We start from the raw sequence: 21,878 nt of genomic DNA on the forward strand, positions 1-21,878 counted from the left end.
TTTATCATCTACATCTGCCTTTTGTTTCCTTGTAAAGTTTTCAGAATGTCCAGCAAAATCCATGAAGCATGTGACGGTGTAAAAAGGTGTTAACGTGTACAGTAAACACCTGTTCATACGTGACGTAAACACCCATTTAGATAAACACACATGAGGTGTTTTTGCTGGGTTGCTGCTGATGTGAGTGTGTGCATTCATGGAGGGAAGGGTTCAGCTAGGGCCCGAAGGCAGATTTCCCCCCTGAGGAAAAGCTCCTTTCGCTGCACCGAGTCCCAGACTGAGAGCTTATTATCCAGAGCTCCCACTGGGACACGGACACACGGCCTCCCATGCTCGTACTGGGGGGCGTGGCGAACATCTAACGTAGGTTATACTCTAACCATGGATAAGTACCTCATATATACCTGCTTGAATCGGAACTGTGCCTTTAACATACTAGATACTTACTTTGACCAGGAACTGGTACTGCTGAGGGTTCCTCTCCAGGCCCAGGCGTCTCAGCAGGTCCTCCTCTCCTCCCTCGATCAGCTGATAGAAAATGTGGAAGTTCCTCTCCCCGTGGTTCTGGTGGACCACGCGGGACTTCTCCAGCAGGTAGTTGATGATGTGGCCTCCAACTGGGGCACCCTGCCGACGGCATAAATACCAGGGAGGGAGGGGGGAGGAAGGGGAGGAGGGGGTAAGGCAGGGGTACTGAAGTGTGATGATGCAGGGTTGATATGACATGCAGGTCCATACAGATTTCACAGTCCATAAGATGTTTTGTATACTAACAATAAAGGGATAGGAGCATAATAACACAACAAAAAAACATCCAGAAATGATATGCAAATATACAGAATAACGAGTACATTTGCATTGTTAATATTATCATGAAAACATCACATAACCAAGTAGTGTTATGGTTTTGAATATGTGAGGTAACAGTTCCTTCGTGTAACAATCTGCTTCCGTGTGAAGGGAGACTCATTAGACAGTGTTAACTGTTGCGTAAAGTAGCTGCCAGTACAAATCAGACTGTCCTACTCACCTTAAAGTCAAACTGAATGTCCATGTACTTGCCAAAGCGGCTCGAGTTGTCGTTACGCAACGTCTTGGCATTGCCAAAGGCCTGCGGAGAGGATAGAGTGGGATAAAGCGAGGAGAGGAGTGATGATTGACAGATTAGGAGGGAGAGAGATTACAGGTAACAGAGAGAGAATGTGTCATAAAGGCGGATCCCAGATTGACGAATGCCACGAATCTCACCTCCAGCACGGGGTTGGACTGCAGCAGGCGGTCTTTGATGGTCTGCACCTGCTCGCTGGCTGGACAGGTGATGGCGTAGTACTGCAGGATCTTCTTGGACGCCTCCGTCTTGCCGGCGCCGCTCTCCCCGGAGATGAGGATGCACTGGTCCTTCCTCTCCGTTCTCATAGAGCGGTACGAGTTGTCTGCCACGGCATAGCTGTAGGAGAGGAGAGGGAGACAGGTTCAGGCAGACGTCCAGCAACATTATCAGAAGAGAGAGAAACCTACTGTATGTCTCATCACATGGGACAACTTATTTAGGGTTAGGGGAAATAAGACAGACACACTTACTTAATTAGAATACATGAGCAACACCACTGAGAAGCTGCAGAATGATATAAAAACCTTAAGATTCGAGCAGCAAATGTAATCCCAATCTACTGAAACGGTTACAGAAAAGTCAATACTAGTCAAATGATTATTACATGATTAGTAAACTGAATGAATGGGTAAAGTAGATACATTTTTACACACTTCAGTTCTACAATGTGCTGAGAAAACTGAATGTAACACATGATAACATCTCGTAGTGTGCGAACATGGACGCACACCAGTATGACTCAGAGTGGAACACAGCCTGTTTCAGTTACAGTATCATTTGTCAGCACGATGTTTTTTCAGCCTGTTTGGACACATTTCTGACAACTGACTAATTGCTGGAAGATAAAACCGCCAGCTTACCCATAGCTGCATCGTCCTTGTGTGTGTGTGTGTGTACTGTATGTGTATGATATTGGGGGAGGCTGGGGGGGGGGGGGGGGGGGGGGGGGGGGGTCAGGCTCAGGTCAGAGGAATTCCCTCTCAAGGGAGGAAATATCTTTCATGGCACCATCATTTGCTTACTTTTCTTTCCACCTCTTCCCCCCCTTTTCTCTCTCTCCAACTCTCCACCTCTTGCTTGCCAAAGCACATCTTTCTTTCCAGTCAGAGGGATGGAAAACATTAAGGGTTGAAGTAACGGGAGAGAAAAAACCAGGAGAAAGAGTCTAGTGAGAGATCGGGAAACGCTTTGACGCCGCCGCTTCGAGTCACCATAATGCACTGGATTGTTTTGTAGCGGACCGACGGGGTCTGGGAGGATTTAAACGGGGAATTCCCTCACCATTCCTGTGGCAACCTTTCAAACAAACACTCTGCCTCATGCCATGACGTCTTGCAAACAGTGATAGAGGTCAGTCAGACCATGAGTGCATTGCGTAGGCGGGTTGCACGTCGGGGCACTCTAAGCGCACACACACTGGGACAACATTTAGAAGGCAGGTGCAACAAGGTTATGTCATTATTGAATAAAAAGGCTTTCCAACGCATCAACAGATGCTATTTTAGAGCGCTGGAGCAGAATCAAGGCAACATTAAACACGCTGTCCACCATGAATGATGCTTGGAACGATCAGGGGGGAAAAAAAGTTCACCTGTAATAGCAAAGAAGTGCAATGAGTGAATCATCCCTCACGGATCGCTGCGTTCGTGGCCCGGCACCAAAACGATGACATGACAGGTTGTGTGTAATGAGTGCTTGCGTGCTGTGCTGTGATGTGTGCAGAGGCTGCGTACTCACATGTGGGGCGAGACCTCATAGAAGTTGACTCCGCGGTACCGCTCCATGTGGTTCTTGGTGTAGATCTCCAGATCTCTGTACGGGTTCACCGACACCAGCACGGAACCGATGTACGTCTGACGAGAGAGCGAACACGCAGGTCACGTTAGCGGCGTCAGTGTGAGTGCGTTCACGTCGAGCAACGTATGACGTGATTCTTTCATTCAAACGTTAACCCTGCACTCTGCTGAGTCATTCTGCGGGGACGGGATTCCTACTCGGGGGAGATCAAACCGCATTCTGCAACATAACGCTGCTTATTGCAGTGAAAACACAGCTTCACTGCAATAATTAGATGCAATGTGCAATGAAGACTTTTCACTGTGACAAAGAAAACAAACTTGTTCCTGATTCACTGGCATCCAGACACCATTTTTTAACCATATAATACCCGGCTCAAACCTTGCTAACAATTCTTTAATAACCAAATTTAAGGGAATCTTCATTAAAAATGTACGTTCGGTATGAAAATGAATATCACCCAATATACAGCCTTTAATATCAAGCTGAAAGATGCAGCAGGCTGTAACACACAGAGCTGCAGTTGAAAGCCACGCCCTCCCACACCCACTCACATAGATGAGGTTCTCTTTGAAGCGTTTGCGCAGGTTCTCTATGAAGGCCGCCTCGCTGGTGTAGTTCTCCAGCAGGACAAAGTCCTGCACGCCCACCCGGTCTCTGGCTGTCAGGGCCGACTCCATCATAGCCCGCACCCCGTCACTAGCCACCACCTAGAAGGAGGACGGGCAGAGAGGAGCTGGGGTTAGTGACTGAAGACGACAACATGACCTTTGTACTGTAACACAACATCAGTCACAGCAAATGAAAGGAAAAAGTAGGGAAACAAAAAAGGGAGGGACCGAAGAACGCCAAAAGCTACACGTACACATAATCCATCTTTATTAGAGGAGAAAGAATGAGAGGATTAGTCATAAATCAGTGCAAACTGGAGATAAGTGAGGAGTAAAAAGTAGTCAAACAGTGTTTTACCATGTTAAACAGCCTGCCACTCTTCAAGAGAGGCAGGGAAGCCAGAATTAACCGTTTCACGCATTTCAGAATAGATTATGATGACACAGTCGGAGCACTAATGCTGTGGGGTCTCGTCACAAACTTAAAAAATATAAAAATGTTAGTACGAAATTATTGGTGTCCAAAGCCTAACCTTAACTATTCAAGGTTCGGGCTGAATTGTAGGGGGGCGGGGCACCGGCACATATGAAAAGGGGTGCAAAGTCCACCAGAGTCTACAACAGTTTGGCCACAGTACGTGAATCCGTTGAGAAGTTGTGCACCTTTTTTGGTACAGACCACTCTCACTTCCATAACAACTTTTTGCAAATGTGCATGAAAACAAACACACTTTCCACACCCACACACTTGACCTCCATGGCAAAAGCCGTGGCCTCCAAAACCTGCCAACTGACACAGGAAACTACAGAGCTGCCCAAAACATATTTCTAGTTTTGTCTGAGCAGCAGTTGAAAATATTTATATTTAGTTTATAAGACAGAAAAACTTCCTTCATGTCTGCTTCACTCATCACACCTTCAAAGAAACGCACATTCAGACCAAGTATGTCTAAAAGCCATTCACAGATCCCACATCCATTCAGACACATACAATCAACATATAAAGGACATTTTATGTTTGTTAATCTTTCAAAGTTTTCTTTTGACAGCCTCTGAGTGATCTTCCCATCTTTAAAAATAGAGACGGAGCCAAACCCAGATGTGGAGGAGGGGGGGGTGCAATGTATCACTTCAACCAAAGTGCCCCACCCAAGTTGCACATATCTGAAAGCGTACGGCACAAATATAGAATCGGAAGTGAAAGTAAATCGCACTTACATGTTTGGGCTCATCGACACGTTTGACCAGGAAGCCATTTTCTAGAATAGTGGCTTGAGTTTTACGCATGAGATTGCGAATGCCGGCCACATCCATGTCTGACGTGTGCCGACCTTTACCGAACTAAAAGCAACTTGACTTTGTGCCGAGGGTAGAGGCAGGGACAACCTGGGCAGGGACGGGGCCAGACAACACACACACACACACACACACACACAGAACACACAGTACAGCAGGTGTTGTTGTGTTAACCGGTACAGTTGTCTTCATCCCTCAGGAGGACACAGAGAAGAGATGGAGATAGAAAGAGAAGAGAAAGCTTGAGGGAGGAGAGAGCATATTAATTAGCACCGGGTGAGACAGAAGGGAACAAATACACAGGACAGAGGGGGAAAAGGAGAGAACAGAAAAAGAGAAGAGGAGATGATGGATGCCAGGTTATGACTGCATTTAACCTGGACTGGAAAGTTAACAATACTTCCTGAAATTCCACACACCTTAAATCACTCCATCGCCTGCCTTTTTCTCTGCTAAACACGCATTAAGTTGATTGGATTTCGTTTTGCGTGCCTGAATGTTTGATCCACATCAAAATCACGTTGTGAACCCCCGGTCTGGGTGTGTAATAATTAACCTAATACCATTCACTATTATTGATGCTTGTTCGTTAACTGAACCACACCACGCTTTATCTTTACTGCCTTTCAGGGGGGAGAGTGACCTCGTTAAGAGGGAGGCTGTTAGAGCGGACTCACCTCACGTCTTCATAATCTGATGAGGACTCAAGCTTTCAAGTGTCCGACTTTTACTTCTTATTACAGGCTGTAAAATCTGCTATGTGTGTGTGTTTGTGAGTACGCGTCCTCACAAGGACACAACAATGGCACACATCCCAAGTGTGGACAATTGGATTTCACATTTTACAATGTAGGTGTGGATTTAAAGGTGCTACATTCAAAATCGAGAGCATAACTACAGCAACAAACGACTATTTGCCGTGTGAAGATATCGTGGAGTCGACCTGAGCAGAGAAGGAAGCCGCTCTCCGTCTGCGATTGCTGTAATCTGAGCTTCTCTGTGCTTTGTTTACATAGCAGCTAATGCAGCGCCACGACCCACAGTGTCGTCACAGAAGTGTGGCACCCACCCTCTGGTGAACACTGTTTTCCACAGCGAGCACCATTAGCTGCGAGCTGCCGGCTCAGCCGTTTCCATGTTGCATGCCCTACACTCTGAATCCCTTATTGAGCACCTGAGGCAGGTGGAAGTTAAAATCCTTAGTTGTATTATTTTATTATATTATCATGAAATCAAACCGCATTGCCTTTTTTTCCAGCATTAGTCATTAAGTAGATGTATTTTCAGTAGTTCCCTCTCTATCTGTACATTTGTGCACTTGCTTCAAACGGCCTTCGGGGGCACAATCCCTGCATGAAATCCACTGTTACCGTTTGTAATTGTGTCTAATTTTCCTACAGTCGTGCCAGAGATGTATTGATAGTATTGCTGCTGCTGCTTCCTATGAAAAGCATTCAACTGACAAAAACACTGAGTGGCTTGTAAAGCCCTCTTACTGTTACCACATTAACCACCATGAGTGTAGCCAAATCCACCAGGACTGGAAGTTTGAGGTCGGGAGGGTCCTAACTTTAAGGGAAGGGGCAGACGGGAGCATGGGAATTAATTGATTTCTTGTTCCTGTCACCCCTGCACACCATGACATGGTGACCTGTTGTTTCACACATCATCCTTACAGTGTGTGTGTGTGTGTGTGTGTGTGTGTGTGTGTGTCCTTCTCACCTGTCAATCAAACAGCATGGCTGATTAGATCAATTAACTGGAGGTTTCTGTTCAGCTATTTTAGCTACTGATGCTAACGAACATTTCCTTTTCTTCATCCAAACTGTTGCTCCAGCTAGAAACATACGAACCATATGACTTTCTGTGTAGCTGAGGATTTTTTCTTGGGAAAGACAAGCGGTTGTTTGGACTAAATGTAAAAGGACTGTCCATCAAGATGGTTCATGGATCGTGGTTTATTACGAAACCCTCCAAATATTATGGGGCCTGGGAGGAAAGAAACCAGAGCCTTACTTCCTCACCTCTCCCCTCCTCTTCCTCCTCTATACATCCTATCAGTCGTTGACTTTCCGTCCTTGTTCCAGTCTCTTGCCCTCTCTCTCTCTCTCCATTACTTCATTGTTTCCCAATGTCGCTTTCACTGTTTGGCTTTCATGCACGGAGTGTCCCACACCGGATCTCCACCCGGTCTCAGGAACTCAGCAAGTATGTGCCTACCCGGTTCCTACATGTCGTCATGTTTTCCAAGTCCTGTGCAGCAAAACAAGGCAGCTAGGAGCCAGGTTAGCAGCAGGAGTCCTGAAGAGGTGCAGCTCTCTGCTAAGACCTGGACTGGTGTTTTTGAGGGCAGGTACGAATACATCTTGATCCCGTCTCCCGTATCTATCTCCATTTCTCCTCCAGTCTTCAGCTCCCACATCTTATCACAACACCACAAAATAAAGCACAAAATCCGGGAAAGCTTTTCTTTTTGGCACAAAAAGAAAAAAAAACTGCAAGAGCAATTTGGTCCAGATTGAAATATCACAACATCTGCATGTTGGGCTGCACTAATCTTTTTTTAATAGTTCTTTTAAAGCCATGATCTCGATTCCGAAAATCAGTTGAGCCTCTAAGACATAGTGATAAAACAATCCTGATTTCAATATCATATGAGTCATTAAAGTAGATTTTCTGTATTCAATGAGTCAAAGTGAGAAGAACTACATTTTCCCATCATGGATTATTCCTTATGTATTATTTTCTTGTCCATTCATAATAACATGTCCTAACAACGTTGTGAGCTTCTATTTATCTCTCAAGTGACAGAAATCCACATCCTGGTAATTAACTACAATACATGTTGAGGACCAGTCATGCTTTTCTTTATAAGAACAGGGTAAAGGATTTTAAAAAGTGAATGCCACCTATTTTGATCACTGTATCCTGAATCTCCCTATACTTTCTTCCCATTTCGTATCCGCATGTCCTTTGTCCTCCCTTTAGTCCCTCCTTCCTCTTTCCAGGGACAGATTGAACCAGTGGGCACATCCAAGAGAAGCTTGGGTAGCGGGAGAAGGCAGAGGGATTGATCGTCCAAGCAGCCTGTGAACAATAGCAGCTTGACCTTTACATCGCCCCGAGTGCGCTCACAGGGCTCAGATGTCACACTGTTTATGTAAACCTCATCTAACCTGCTGCTTTCACTGCACCATAGAGCGCTCGTGATGGAAGCATGCATGGATAACGATGAGAATTTACCATCCAAACCTACACAACCAGGCTTGAAATAAGACCAGTTTGACAGCGTTTCCACTTTCTTGGTTTCTTAAACGCTCACTTCCCCCCAAACGCCACATCTTCATTTCCAAAAATATCACAATCACAATATATATTAAATAAGTATAAATGAAGAAATAAGTAGTGACTATTGTTTGAATTGTTAATAATCAACGATCACTACGCATGCTCAGAAACTTCTCCGGCATGTGACGTAGCTGTTATCGCCACCTACTGGCCCAGCGAGCGGAGGTTTGGACGGAGATAGTTTTTAACGGAGAGGGAAAATATCATCATAATGTATATGTGGAGTCTACATAAGAACAAACTGTTGTTTCTGTCATTGGCCTGCATGCATTATGTCTTTCTCAGACTGGACAGGGAGTGAATGAGCTAAGACACAAATCAGCCTCCATTGTGCTTAAAACGAACTACAGGGAAATATTTGCGCATGTAAAAGATCCAGGGGAAATATGCAAAAAGGAGAACAGAGGTGTGTAGCAGTCAGTCCTGTTAGAGAAAATAAACTAACTTCTGACCTCTGTTTCACACGGCTTCTATAATCACACCCACATTAGTGCAGATTGAGGTTCTGATGAAAGAATGGTTAGCTACTAGCAGAAGGTTTTGCCCCATTTCTGCATTTTTCCACTATGAATCAGTGGTTTGGCACCGATCCCTCCTCTTCTGTCATCTGTGCTGCGCTAGCTGGTAGAAAGAAAGAGTCGGGATGTGAAAAGATCCATTTTTTGAGATAGAAATATCATCGCAGCGAAAATGTAGTTCATGTGTGACATCATCAGACGCCTTATATTACAGGTGAATGCAGGTGAGATTAAAGTTGTCCTATTCTAAACGCGTAGAGATTTACAGCTTATTTACGTTTTGATTGTGATCGCCATGGAAACGCCCCTCCAGGCTTAGCAGCAAGCATGCTCATTTCAAATCCCAGAGAGACTCTGCAGAGCAGTCAGACTGGTGTGACGAGCTAGCAGAAAGGATCCAGCCTACCTGAGGACATGTGGGCCAAACAACACAAGCAGCCGGCGGGTGTCTGGGACTAGTACTACGGTTAACGAAGGAACCACCGTGATTAAGTGTTCCCGAGCTAGTCTGCTGCATTCTTACCAGCCCCAGATGTGCTTTTCTTTAGCTCACCGTAAACTTTGACCTCCCTGGACAGGGAACAAGTGATCGGACAACTTCCCTGCTGCTTTCTCATAAGTATCGTATTTGGGGCCCCTGATTACAACCATGGATAAAATAAACGTGAGAAATAAATATCCCTGAGTAGAACTTCACTAAAAGTAAAAACAACTGATTTTAAAAGCACAAATCGCTGCAATCCCTAAATTATAATATTCGCACATCAGAAACTACGGATACAAAATAGAGTAGCTTTTACAGCAGGCTGACTGACGCCGAAGCTCCAGTTAGCATCGACCAACCTTAAACTGACATGAATCCTTTACTCTGTCCCTTTAAATTGAGTAACTACCTTGAGTTTGAACCTTTAAATCACACCCAAATCGTTTTCATGAGACATTTATGAGTCGGACGCAAGAATTTAGCAACACAGACTTACCCGACCCCAACGATACTCCATGGAGAGACAGCTTTCAAGTCATCTGCTTGGAATTCCAGGTGCAATGAGCTAGTTTACAAAGCCATTCTCAAGCTTTCCACTTGGCCAACGTCATTACAACCTCTACTCGACGTAGTCTAGAAACTGGACTGGAATGGATAGCCTGAGGAGAGTGGGGCGAGCTCAACATTAACTACCTATTGAACTGAAGTCAGATGCCCTGCAGGCTGTAATGACAACTGTGTCAGGAATCTCTCAGTGCATTCATGCATTCATTGCTACTCAACTATGACAGACTTCCAACTTCCACACACACACACAGAGGGAGAGAGCTCATAAACTTTAAACAAATCCTTATGGATGCACATGCATGTGCCAAAAATGTGAGGGGAAATATTTTGATACAAATCTAGGAAATCCAGCATGTGAGAGAGAGAATGCATGCAGCTCCAAAAAGGGTTTTTAATCACACAAACGCACACAGAGATACATGGACATGCACATCCCGTCGGTGAATGCCAAAGAATGCTGCCCAGCCACACAACACGGCCGTGTGATGGCCTCGCCCTGGGGGCGGCACAAACGCACACACACGCCCGGGCGGATGAGGACACACCTTTACAGATATCAAACAGATTCAAATTCAAATGTGCTCCGACATCAACATGACAGAGACATGGAGTCAATGAGAAATAGAGTGAGGCAAAGCCTTTGAGGTATGGATGTAGTAGTAAGTATGAGAAAGCTAGAGTTCAGGTGAGCGACAAACCCACCCTGCCTCTCGCTCACCTGTGTGTCCTTGGAGTTCAAGAACGCGTCATCAAGGTTGTTACACCGTGTGAATGCGACTCACTGCCAATGCAGCAGCTCCTTAAAACTCTCTCTTCCCCTCCAATAAACTCCATCCCAGCCCCCACTTCAATAGTCGGACCAAAAGTGACCGCATAACTCCTTACCTTTCACACTCCTGAATGCAAACCTGTGGACAAGCCCGTTCCGGACTAACACTAAACCATCAAAAGGGGTCCTGATTAATCCGTCTCCCCGCTGACTTTTCCTGCAATGTGCGGCTGGGCGTCTTACCAGAGGTCTGTACTTCATGGCTCCTGACCTGCTCTCGAGCGATTTGGACGAGGTTCTTTCGCTCCCACCCGGAGAATGTGGCCTCCAGCGCCGCGTCACAACCACTATTTAGCCGAGAGTTTGTTTTTAGAAGCTCTCCCCTTCGTCCTGAGAGCCAGCTGCCATAGCTTCTCCTCTTACTGCTGCTCACACACCTCACTCTGTCTCTCTCGCTCGCCACTTGTTCACCCACTTTTCTTCTCCCTCCCTCCAGAGGAAATAGTCCCTGTGTTGGGTGACCCCCCTCCTCCCTCCTTTCCTCTCTCTCTCTCTCTGTTTTCCCCCCTGTTGCCCTCTCCTCGATCCAACAAGCTATCCGAAGAAACACACCATAATTCCTCATATTTCTTCCCCTTGTCTTGCTCTCTTCTTGTGAGAGAGGGGAGTCTTAGAGAGAGCTAACGCATCACACACACACATCTGGCCCCAACCACCCCCGGAGAGAAAAAAGGATGAGAAAGGAGGAATGTGTCCTGATGCCGAAGGGGCAAGGAGTGCATGCGCATCCAAGCATGCTTGTGTGAAAAAGGGAAACTCTTAAGTAGTAAATGCAACACGGGCCAATAAATAATCATTTATTTGAGCCAGAAGAGTTTCCTTTTCCTCCCCTCCCCTCCCTCCACTCTGGGATTTACAAGCCGAGGCACAAACCAGACCGGCAGCCAGGAGTCCCACCATCATAAATACGGCTCTTAATGCGCACTGCATCCAGCTCACACACACGTATAACAGCCACACATACATGTATACAATAAGGCACGCATGCATGCACAAGGACTTCATCATTAGTCCAATATCATTACAGGGAGTGTAATTACTCCAGACCAGACACACACACACACACACACAGATCAAAGGCCTCAGCAGTCTAATACATCTGCTTGTTAACACTAATAACAACTGACATCTTACATGCACCGGGTGTGTGTTGCTGTGAACAAAGAGGAAGTTTCCATTGGACTAATACACAGACATCAACGATCTGTCAATCTTCACATCTAACTGTTGGCAACAAAACAAAATGTGTTGGATTATTCCTTTACTGTGTCAAGATGCATGAAAACGCTGAGTGTCATTCTGTGAAGCATTGAGCATCGACAACAAACAACGGGACAAGAGATACAGGTCTACGGTCCCAGGTTCAACAGTAAAGGAGATCGATTTCCAATAGGTTTCAGGCATGAAAGAGATCTGGAGAGTTCCTGATGCTGGACAAAGTAGGACGTTGTAGTCTACGGTGGAAGAGGCTTCAAAGAGCAAGGCAGCAGCAGGAAAGCCAGCTTTTATAGGCCTCATTAGGATGACTCCCTCCTTCCTGCTGATCTAAGAGAATAGGCCCATAAATCCAAAGATGTGGCGGCTGCTGGTACTGTATATTCTGGGGTTGCTCCCTCTTCGTCGATTAGTCACACAATCGGTCGTTTTGATCTTCGTCGACCAACGCTTCTTTGGTCGATAAGTCATTTTTAATGCTTTTTCATGCTGAATAGCTCATTTGCGAAAAAAAGAAAGAACATACAAGCACATCTCAGATACGCACAAGATTTAACGTGGTGCTCTTGTGTGGTTCTAGATCTGTTTATCAAATCAACTAATCAATAAGTTGACAAAGTCACACGAGTGTTGTTGGCGAAGGATTTCTCTTCTTTCAGAAATCTGAGCTGCCATCACATTTTCTCACCAGCTCAGTAATTAAGTAAAGCCTTGGTCAAGGTCATTCTACTCTCTTAGTTGGCACAAAGTTCTTTGCCAAACGGAAATGTTCTTCACTGCAACACAAACCAGCGAGCTCTGAAGAACCATTAAAAGTGGATCAGCAGAAAGGTTCATTCACAGACCAGGCAGGTGGGACGTCCTTCCTTTAAATAGTGCTATAGGGACAATGTAGAAGAACACGCCTTGGGAAAACGACTGAAGACAAACACACACAAGCTCCTCCACAGCGCCCTCTCCTGGTCTAAATGAAACTCAATAAAAGGAGCCGTTTTCTGAGGCAGACCGAAATGCCTGATCATAAGTCCGTCCCCATCTCCCAGCACACTCAAACAACACACACTTTGTACAGGACTTAGCAGTGTCTGTGTCAGAGATTTAACTTTGTACATCTCCTTTGATGAACCTCCCACCCAACACTCTACCCCCCCCCCCCCTTCATTGCCAGTATAATCAGAGCTCCTGCTGCAGGAATCTGAGTAATGTCTTCCAGACTCTCTCTCCCTCCCGTCCTGTGTGTCTCACTCTCCCCACTGTGTGATAATACACAGGACAGACGGCAGGAAACAGCCACAGATCCACGAGAAGATAGAGGGCTGCTGTCGTTGAGCACATAAATGAGATTCATCCATTTATTCATCGGTGTTAATGTCTCTGGCTCAAACTTGGCTTGTGCTAAATGTGCAGACTGTAAAGGTGTGTGCCTGAGTGTGTGTGTGTGTGTGTGTGTGTGTGTGTGTGTGTGTGTGTGTGTGTGTGTGTGTGTGTGTGTGTGTGTGTGTGTGTGTGTGTGTGTGTGTGTGTTTCTGCAGGCTGATGCTGAGGCAGCATATTTGTGCCGAGTTGGAAGAAGGAGGGGCTGTATCTGACCACCCGTATCTCGCTCAGCTGTCAGACTTTAACCCGTTCTTATCCACATTTCTGATCTCGCTTCCAGCCGAAGGGAAGTCTTTGAAGGTTAAGTGGACGTTACAGCACCACAAGAATAAGACAAATATGTATATTACACAGAATAACATATTGTTATCAGTGGTATCAGTATCATTGTTACCTCTCTCCTCCCGTTTACTGCCTGACAGCACTGCTTGCCTACACACACTAGCACACGCAGCATATTATTCAATCTGCCTTTTACAGCTCTGAGGCTATAAATGATATGATAAGAGCTAAGAGTGGCATAAAACCATGGAAACAATACAAACATATATTGTTATATATTTACCATTTGACCCGCGGAGAAGCTCTTTAATGCAACCTTTTGCCCGGCAGTGACATTAAATGTGTTACATAAGAGGACTGTGGTTAATATATCGAGGCCAGTGAAGGGTCAATGATTGCAAAGGTTTACCAAATACTCCCATTCAAAGCACAGCCAAACAAAAAAACACCAAATTAAACATTAGTGTCGTTTAGATTGAGGGAAGAAGAAAAAAAAGCTTAAATCCCCCTGACCACTTTCATGGAAATGTGACCTTGAATCCGTGGGAAATTAGAAATAGGAACTCCACTCTCTCTGTGTCTCTCTCTCTCTCTCCTCTGTTGCCCGCCTCCTAAATTCTTCTTTCCTCTCTCACTTCCTCTCCAGCAAAGTTTGTTCAGAGTTATCTTGGATATATATAGACATTTTCCACTCTCCCTCCATTGCCCATATGGTCCACAAATAAGCCTTGGGAACGTGTTTGTCATGTGACATCATACCACGGTAATGTGCTATATTTATTATGTGTGATCTTCACTCTCTAACTCAATGCCACCTTGTCTTTGGATCGGCAACTAATTGCTATGCAGTAAAGCAAAGTGTCACAAAAAGTGACGTCTCCGTCTCAGCTAGCACATGTAAACAAAAGACGACTGCGGCCGCGCATGGCGTGTTGCCCTGCAGAGCACCCACAACGCAGCGTGTCACAACATCTATTTCCAAGTCCTGCACTATCGCAGCATCCTGGACATGTTCAGTTCAATTAGGTCAAACTCTGGTGTAACGCGAATGGCTCATGTGCAACGAATTTTGCTTGACAAAAAGTCGTGTCATGTAAAGACATATCGACTCACAGAGACTGAATACAGAGGATTTCCCCATTTGTGCAACACACTGATTCAGTGTCTGCGACTCGCTGTGACTTGGTTGAAAAGGAAGTTAGGTCAGCCAGCTACAGGGGTTGCACTGCCAACGTTACACATAAAGATGGCCGCCGCTGGCCATAATGCTACGTTGACTTGAATGGTGCATTCTACTGCAATTCTACTTGTGGGGTCGGCTCTTACACCAGGCAGACACTGGCCTTTCAGTAGACATTAGGGCTGCACTGACCCGACGCTCCCGATCGTTAGTGGCACAGATGCTGACCTTATTAAGCAGAGCAGCTATGTGTTGTGTTTAAGGACACACATGCAACTCAGACTAGCTTCACGCTATTCCACTGATCAATGGACGGTTGGGGCGGCTGTGGCTCAGAGGTAGAGCGAGTTGTTCTCCAATCGGAAGATTAGCGGTTCGAATCCTCCAGTAAACATGCCATCGGCATGTGAATGTGTCTGAATGAGTAAAATGATGTGCGTATGTGTGAATGTGTGTAAAAGTGACTGAATGTAGTGTAGCACTTTGAGTAGCTAGCTAGCTAGAATAAATGCAGGTCCATTTACCATGGTTGGGCAGTGAAAAAGCAAGTAAACAGATAAAAACTGAAGCGCTCTAGGGCCTCTTTATCCTCATCATAATACGATTCGGGGGTAGTGGGAAAGTTTTTGTATCAAAATGAGAAAAGCTTAAGACGAGAGAAATCCTAAATCAGTGAAAGCCTGCACTTAGCCATGGCTCTAACATGACTTACAAGCTTTTCAGATCTCTATCAGCGCTGCACTGTTGCATCACATTGAACACACCCTTCATCATATGGTTGCGTGGGTTCATTTTCAGCCTGTGGTGTAAAGGTTTCATCAGACTGATGCGTCCCGGGCGCTGGGGATGCTGATGTATACACTAGGCTGTAACGTGTTGCTACATTGCACCGTGAACCATCGCTGGCGCCACTGGATGATTAGCCTGAGATGGAGCAATAATGGCCAAATTATAGCAGATGGCAAATGTGCAAAAGCTTGTTGAGACGAGATGTGATGGGGGGAAAAACATGATTCGATTTGGTTCTATTGTTTGAAATGTAGGGAACCAAACTCCCCTCAACAGCAGTGTCCTCTGTAAGAACATTTACAGCAAAACACAGTCCATATGATGACTCCACCCGGTCATCTCTATTACAATATCCTCTGAAAGCTCATGACACTATAGCTGGCTTTCCACCAAAAGCAATATAACTGCTGCTCTAAGCTCAGTTAGGAGTTATGTTAAAGGTACACACCTAGTTTGGGGGGAATTTGGCTAATTTCTTTGGCAAATTAAGTGTTATGTGATGATATATTGTCCAATAATCTACCAAGCACACCCTGACCTCCCTGGTTGGTTGGTGGCCGATGCCAAGATGTAACCACATGCAATACTAAATGAAAGGAGAGTTAAAAAGCGAAGACTTGCACCCTGGTTCGTCATCACCTCCCTGAGTGTCTTTCCCTCGTTTCTCTGGATGTTTCTGTGCTTTGTTAGCTTCGAGCAGGCCTGGCTTTCTTCCTGACACCCCACATGTTCTTCCACCATAACAAAGTCAGCCTTGTTGGTACTAATACAAGTCATAATAGCTCTAACAAAAAAATATAGCATGCACCTTTGACCCTCCTTTGCTGTGGAATACAACTGTCAATGTGAGCTGTGAGAGAAAAGCCAGGGAGGATCAGACCTAAAGCCACTGGCTACAAATCAAAGAATAAAGAAATAACAAACATGTCTCAAAGTGCCCCTTCCAACCATTAAATGCCAGCTCAAAGTCGCTGTGAATCTGCAAATGTTTCCCTCCACCAACCAAAAGACTTGAAATCAGGATCCTGACATTAGCCAGACCGTCATTCCATCACCATCACCATCTCCTGCCTTCACCTTTTCATCCTGCCTCTCTCCCACGCTGTTCGCCTCACTCTCCTTCTTCCATTTCTCACTCTTTTACGGTCACACGTTGATGCAACATATAGACGATCGCTTGCTTTCTCCCCGTCTTCATATCGCCTCGCCTGGATGGTCCCTTCCAATATTCAAATACATCAATAAGGAGGGCAAATGGAGCAAGGGACCAAAGAGAATAAGACAAAAAAAATAAAGAGAAAAAAAAATAAATGGCAGAGCAGGGCGGCTGTGATGTCAGAGCAAAAGAATGCAAGCCATGTGGGCGGCGAACAAGAGTCAGGAGAGAGAGAAGAGGGCAGAAGAGAGAGAGCGAGAGAGAGAGAGAGAGAGAGAGAGAGAGAGAGAGAGAGAGAGAGAGAGAGAAAGAGAAGTATCAAGAAAGAGGATGAGAGGCAGGAAGTTGGTGACAGATGGCGAAAGTGTCACAGCAAGGAGGAATTAATATATCAAATGAGGGTGAATTAATGTTAGTGTGTGTGTGTGTGTGTGTGTGTGTGTGTGTGTGTGTGTGTGTGTGTGTGTTTGTATGTGTGTGTGTGTGTGTGTTTGTATGTGTGTTTGTATGTGTGTATGTGACATAACTAGCGGCCTGTCAGCTTATTGTGGCCCACTACTATATTGACACAAGGGACTTCCCAGGGCTCTCTCTCTCTCTCTCTCTCTCTCACTGCTCTGGGTTAAGTGAATCATCAGAACGTGTGTCTGTGTGTGTGTGTGTGTGTGTGTGTGTGTGTGTGTGTGTGTGTGTGTGTGTGTGTGTGTGTCTACCAGACCATGGCAGTGTGAGAGGTTTCCACTGTGAACAGATGTGAGATCCAGAGACAAAAGATCAAAACAGCAGCAAGCTTGAAATTAAGTTAATTGGGGAAACTGAGCTATAGATGTTTTTTTGGAGCTTTTTCAATTCACTCACACACACACACACACATATATATACACACACACCAAATATGGAGACACTCCCTTTCCTTCACACACACATACATACACACCCACTTTTCCACCGTGGCAGCATTTTGGTCATGCAGGCATTTCCTAAAGTGTCTAGCGTCTTCTATAAAGGCTTAATCCTAGGCTGAGTTGAGCGGGCAGTCTTTCAGGGGAGTTTTCTGTGCCGATGAGTTGACGTATGTACCGGCTCTCCTCCACAATCTTCAGCCTGCTCTGATATGAAGCTCCAACCACGAAGTGCTGCTCTTACTTAACACACTGTTTGAAAATTGGGGTTTTTACAGCTGGTGTTGTGAGCGTGATACAGGCACTGCATGAGGTCAACACGTGTGACACATTGCGTGAGTTTGAGAAGTAAAGAAGTGTTTCAACAGTCATATACACTGTATAAAAGAAGACGTTTTGTCACAGTAGGATCAGCTCAGGTGTGAATAAATCAAATCAACGCTGGCTCAGCTGTCGCCTGTGTATCTTGGCACTCTGCCACGGCTTACAGGATTGAACGGAGCCTTTAATATGTGCTTTTCCTACTTTGAAAAGTCAAAATGTCGATGATTACATTGGAGACCCGATCTGTATTGCCGATCCTGGAGAACTAGAACCAGGACAGCATGGGGGAGACTCTCGGACCCCTTGACAGCCTTGCGGTGAAGAAAATCAAAACCAGAAAAATTCAGAATCGGAAGGTCAGATATATAATCAGGTAGATCATTGACTCTCACTCTCCAGTTCAATGAATGATAGGGCTCAAGTTAACGTTTGTTTTCAATATCGATTAATCAGTAGATTAAGTTCTCGGTTAAATGCTTAATTAATTGTCTAAATATGTAAGAAATTAGTGAAAGATCTATGTTTTCCAAATCCAAGGCAACATCTTAAAATGCCTTGTTCTGTCTGACCAACATCAACAATAATTGTACTTATTTTACTCCAACCCCAGGACTAAAGATCTGACAAAATGTCTGTTTTCTTTAATGTTCATGGGCCTTTCACACAATGAGGTAAAAGAAAACACAGACTCTACCCTCCGCGACTGAACAGGTCGCTCCAGTCAACAGGGCAGGTGACGACTTGCTGAGAAGGAACTCAAAATATTGGGAAAATTCTACCTCTCCAACCCCCATTCCCACCGTTTCTCCCTTCACTGCACATCTATCCTGCTACTCCTCTAGTCTCCCCCCCTTCACGTCTTTTTCCACTTCTCTCTCTCACTTTGCCTTTCTATTATCCTCCTATTTATCTTTCATTCCTTTCCCTCGTATTCCCTTTCTTCTACATCTCTGCTGTTTTCTCCTCCCCTATGGATAGATGGCCTCTTGCTCTTATTTATACCCAGCAGGCCTTATATGGAGAAGAGCTTTAGTTGTAGGTTAAAACAATGCTGGCCTGCCTGCACTCTGGAGCCCAACCCATGATTCAGACCAGCACAATAGACTCTGGGACTGAGGCAGGCTTGTTATACCAACGATGATCACTGCAACGGACGATATTTGAGCTTAAAATCAACAGTGCATTTAAGCTTTTCATTCAACTTGTTTCATAGCCAAAAGAAATGCCCTTTACTGAACACTGTGTTATTGCCCTGTCCTCACCCTGACTTATGAAACTGCTCACACCCCTAAAGTGACTCCTAACACCCTTTCAAGTAACGCCCCCACCTCTTCCTGTTCCTCTTCTCTTCCATACCTTTCGTCCTATGATAATGTTTAAATTGCACAAAGTAAATTAGGAAGCATTTCATCAGAGTCGCTTGTGTGTGAGACATTCCTATCAACATGTATCCAGTCCAGAGTTTTTGTGTAACAATGTAACAGCTTGAGCAACGTTGCTAAATCTCCAAACAGTAAATTTCCTGTTTACTCCAAGCACTTCCTCTGTGCTGATTAGACATTAATAACAGCTGAAATGCAGGCCAAAACAAAACCAGACTATCATAAACAGTCACAAACTAAGAATTCAGAAGTGTGCACATTTTCATTCAACGACCATCTCCTTCTATCTAAGCCCTTAATGCAACCAGACAGGGTCGTAGAAATCCCCTCCGCTGGTATCGGCTGCAGCTGAACCCACTACCCGTCAGCATCCACTTACATGTAAGGTGCATAATATGAGATTGGGAGCATTTCAATTGCCTCACAACGGCTCTCAATATGGCGATGCCTGAGCAGGCGGCTCATAGCTCACAAACTACGGCAAATGTGCTGAAATCTAACAACAACATAGGGAGAAGCTCAGATAACAACACAAACGGAGGGAGAGCAACTTCAGTCTCTGGTCAAGTAGACATACTGTATAGATACAGATTCCACGTAGCAAATAGTTGTTTTGCTGCTCCGTTAATGCTGTGAATGTGGCATATTGCTTCTTTAACCCTGTCAAAGGGATGGGAATTCACATGTGAACTGCTTGAACTCTGGCAGGAATCTCTGGAGAAAGTAACTCAACACAGACCCTCTCCCGACACAAGAGGATAGCTCAGCAGTTTGGTCACACAGTTCATTGCAACATCTCTGGAATCTCTTAAGAGATTTACTACCAAGGGGCTCGGTCGCCGAGATAGAAAATATATGCACGACTGCTCCAGGGGCAGAACCACACACATGCTCGTCCTGCTAAGAGAATCATCCGTTCACTTGCAAACGTGCACACTTCAGTTCATGCTCCCACTTTAACGTTCACTTTGCTTCTCTTTCTTCATCTAGACACACAGCTTCTAGTACCATTCGTGGAGCAAAGCAGAGAAGAAATGGCCACGCAGGGCCACACTCCTAATGTTGTTCAGGATGTCGCAGGTCATGAGGTTACAGTCGCCAAGCAGCGACCAGGGGGCTGCATCACCTCCAGCAACACCATGATAACGACAAAATGTTACACACAGACAGACACGCAGACAGGCAGACAGGCAGTGTGTGGGTGGTATGATGGTGAAAAAAGAATATCAGCCTGGAGCCTTGTACACCAGCTGTAATAACTAAACGAAACAACAACAAAAAATTTGGTATTGTGATTGTCAATCAGTGTTGGCGGCAAATCAGGGCAAGTTATATTTGCTCCTTTCTTCCCTGTTAAACCTAATATAGGCAAAGAACGGACAGATTAACAGGATCAGATATATATCATATACATTTCTCCATAGTGGTTATGGGATGTTTCTTAAAGGGGAACGCGGGACAAGTGTATTACAGAGCGGCTACAGTCGAAGGTACAGGATATAAATTCAGGTTGACTTGAAGAATGTCCTCTGTGAAGTTCCCCACAACAATTTCACCCCGCTGGGAACTGATCCAAACGAACAGTTGTTCCAACTCTCATAATGTTCCCTCACTCTCTCTCTCTCTCACACACACACACACACACACACACACCTCCGGCTAACCACTCGTCATAGCTCGACTGGGCAGGGCTGCTGTGGTATGTTTGATTATTTGTGTTTGTTAAGGAGGTATGCAGCTCCCGGCTGTGTTGGGAATAGAAATACATTAGTTAAGGAACAACTGTGAAATCCTGGTGGCAAGGGGGGTTTAACATGCTCGCTTTATGCCAACATGACATTAAGCGAGTAATATTTACCATGTCCACAATAATAATAATTCGCTGGATAGACTGAACCGCTTTGAAAAAAAACAAATATCTAATTGAAAAGTTTTCCAACCGTAGACATGAGAGCAAGAGTAAACTTGTAGGAATACTAGAAGGGTAAGCTCCTAAAGGAGTACAGCAACCTGGCTTTCACAGTCGGGTAACGCAGAAGTGGGAGGGAGGGGGGTCTGATAAGGATTTCACATGGCAGCATGCACCGTCCTTCACTTTTCAATATCTGTGTCACGGATTGCTTTACAACACCTCGGCGTACTTTCCCCCTCAAAGCAAAAGAGCAGGTAAAGATTAGCACTGAATGAATATGACTCAGTATCAGCCATCAGAAAGGTCTGAATGAGTCAATGCCCGGTTTGCTATCATTACCTCATTCATCAACTGTGTTTGCATTCCTTCAGATGCTTTATAGGCCGATTTCCTTTCCTCCTTTCTTTCTGCTGGTGTCTGGTTCGGCTTTTATGCCACATTTATGTTTCTTCTCTCAACCTCATAACACAGATCAAGTTATTTATACGCCACTTTTGCTCCTGCCATTTCCCACATTCTACCTCCTACTCCACCATCACATCCTCTTCCTTCATGTCACTCCTACTTCTTCTTCTCTCTCTCTCCAAGCTCCAAGCAGAGATTCAGTTAAAGGTTAACAAAAAGTACTGGGTGAGAGAGGAAGCTCTCATAGTCTTAACCAAGGACATTTGCTGTATTGTCACCATAATCAAGGCTATGGAAACACACATGCGCACATAGTTTCGTTCCACCAATAGCAAGCCATGCTGACTTTTGAAGCTAGCCGAGGGCTAGAGAGTCAAAAATGTCTGAAGCTAT

At 45.1% G+C, this 21,878-nt stretch overlaps 1 protein-coding gene across 5 annotated transcripts in view; it reads right to left on the reverse strand.

The window, feature by feature from the left end:
- Positions 1-21,878, reverse strand: part of LOC311019620 (unconventional myosin-Ic-like) — a 46,832-nt gene that overhangs the window by 14,604 nt on the left and 10,350 nt on the right. For 2 of the 5 annotated variants that reach the window (XM_084019190.1, XM_084019193.1), the window contains exons 2-6: positions 3,463-3,618; positions 2,849-2,964; positions 1,249-1,447; positions 1,031-1,111; positions 448-627 (exon numbers count right to left, since the gene is read on the reverse strand). In XM_084019190.1, the coding sequence (XP_083875316.1) occupies positions 448-627; positions 1,031-1,111; positions 1,249-1,447; positions 2,849-2,964; positions 3,463-3,618 (732 nt within the window). Of the gene's footprint in view, positions 1-447; positions 628-1,030; positions 1,112-1,248; positions 1,448-2,848; positions 2,965-3,462; positions 3,619-4,737; positions 4,849-9,661; positions 9,796-10,744; positions 10,931-21,878 lie in introns of those variants that run through there. The other 3 variants (XM_084019192.1, XM_084019191.1, XM_084019189.1) reach the window with 3 other exon arrangements.

This window comes from Eutrigla gurnardus (genome assembly GCF_963514095.1).
Source record: "Eutrigla gurnardus genome assembly, chromosome: 10".
Lineage (NCBI taxonomy): Eukaryota > Metazoa > Chordata > Actinopteri > Perciformes > Triglidae > Eutrigla > Eutrigla gurnardus.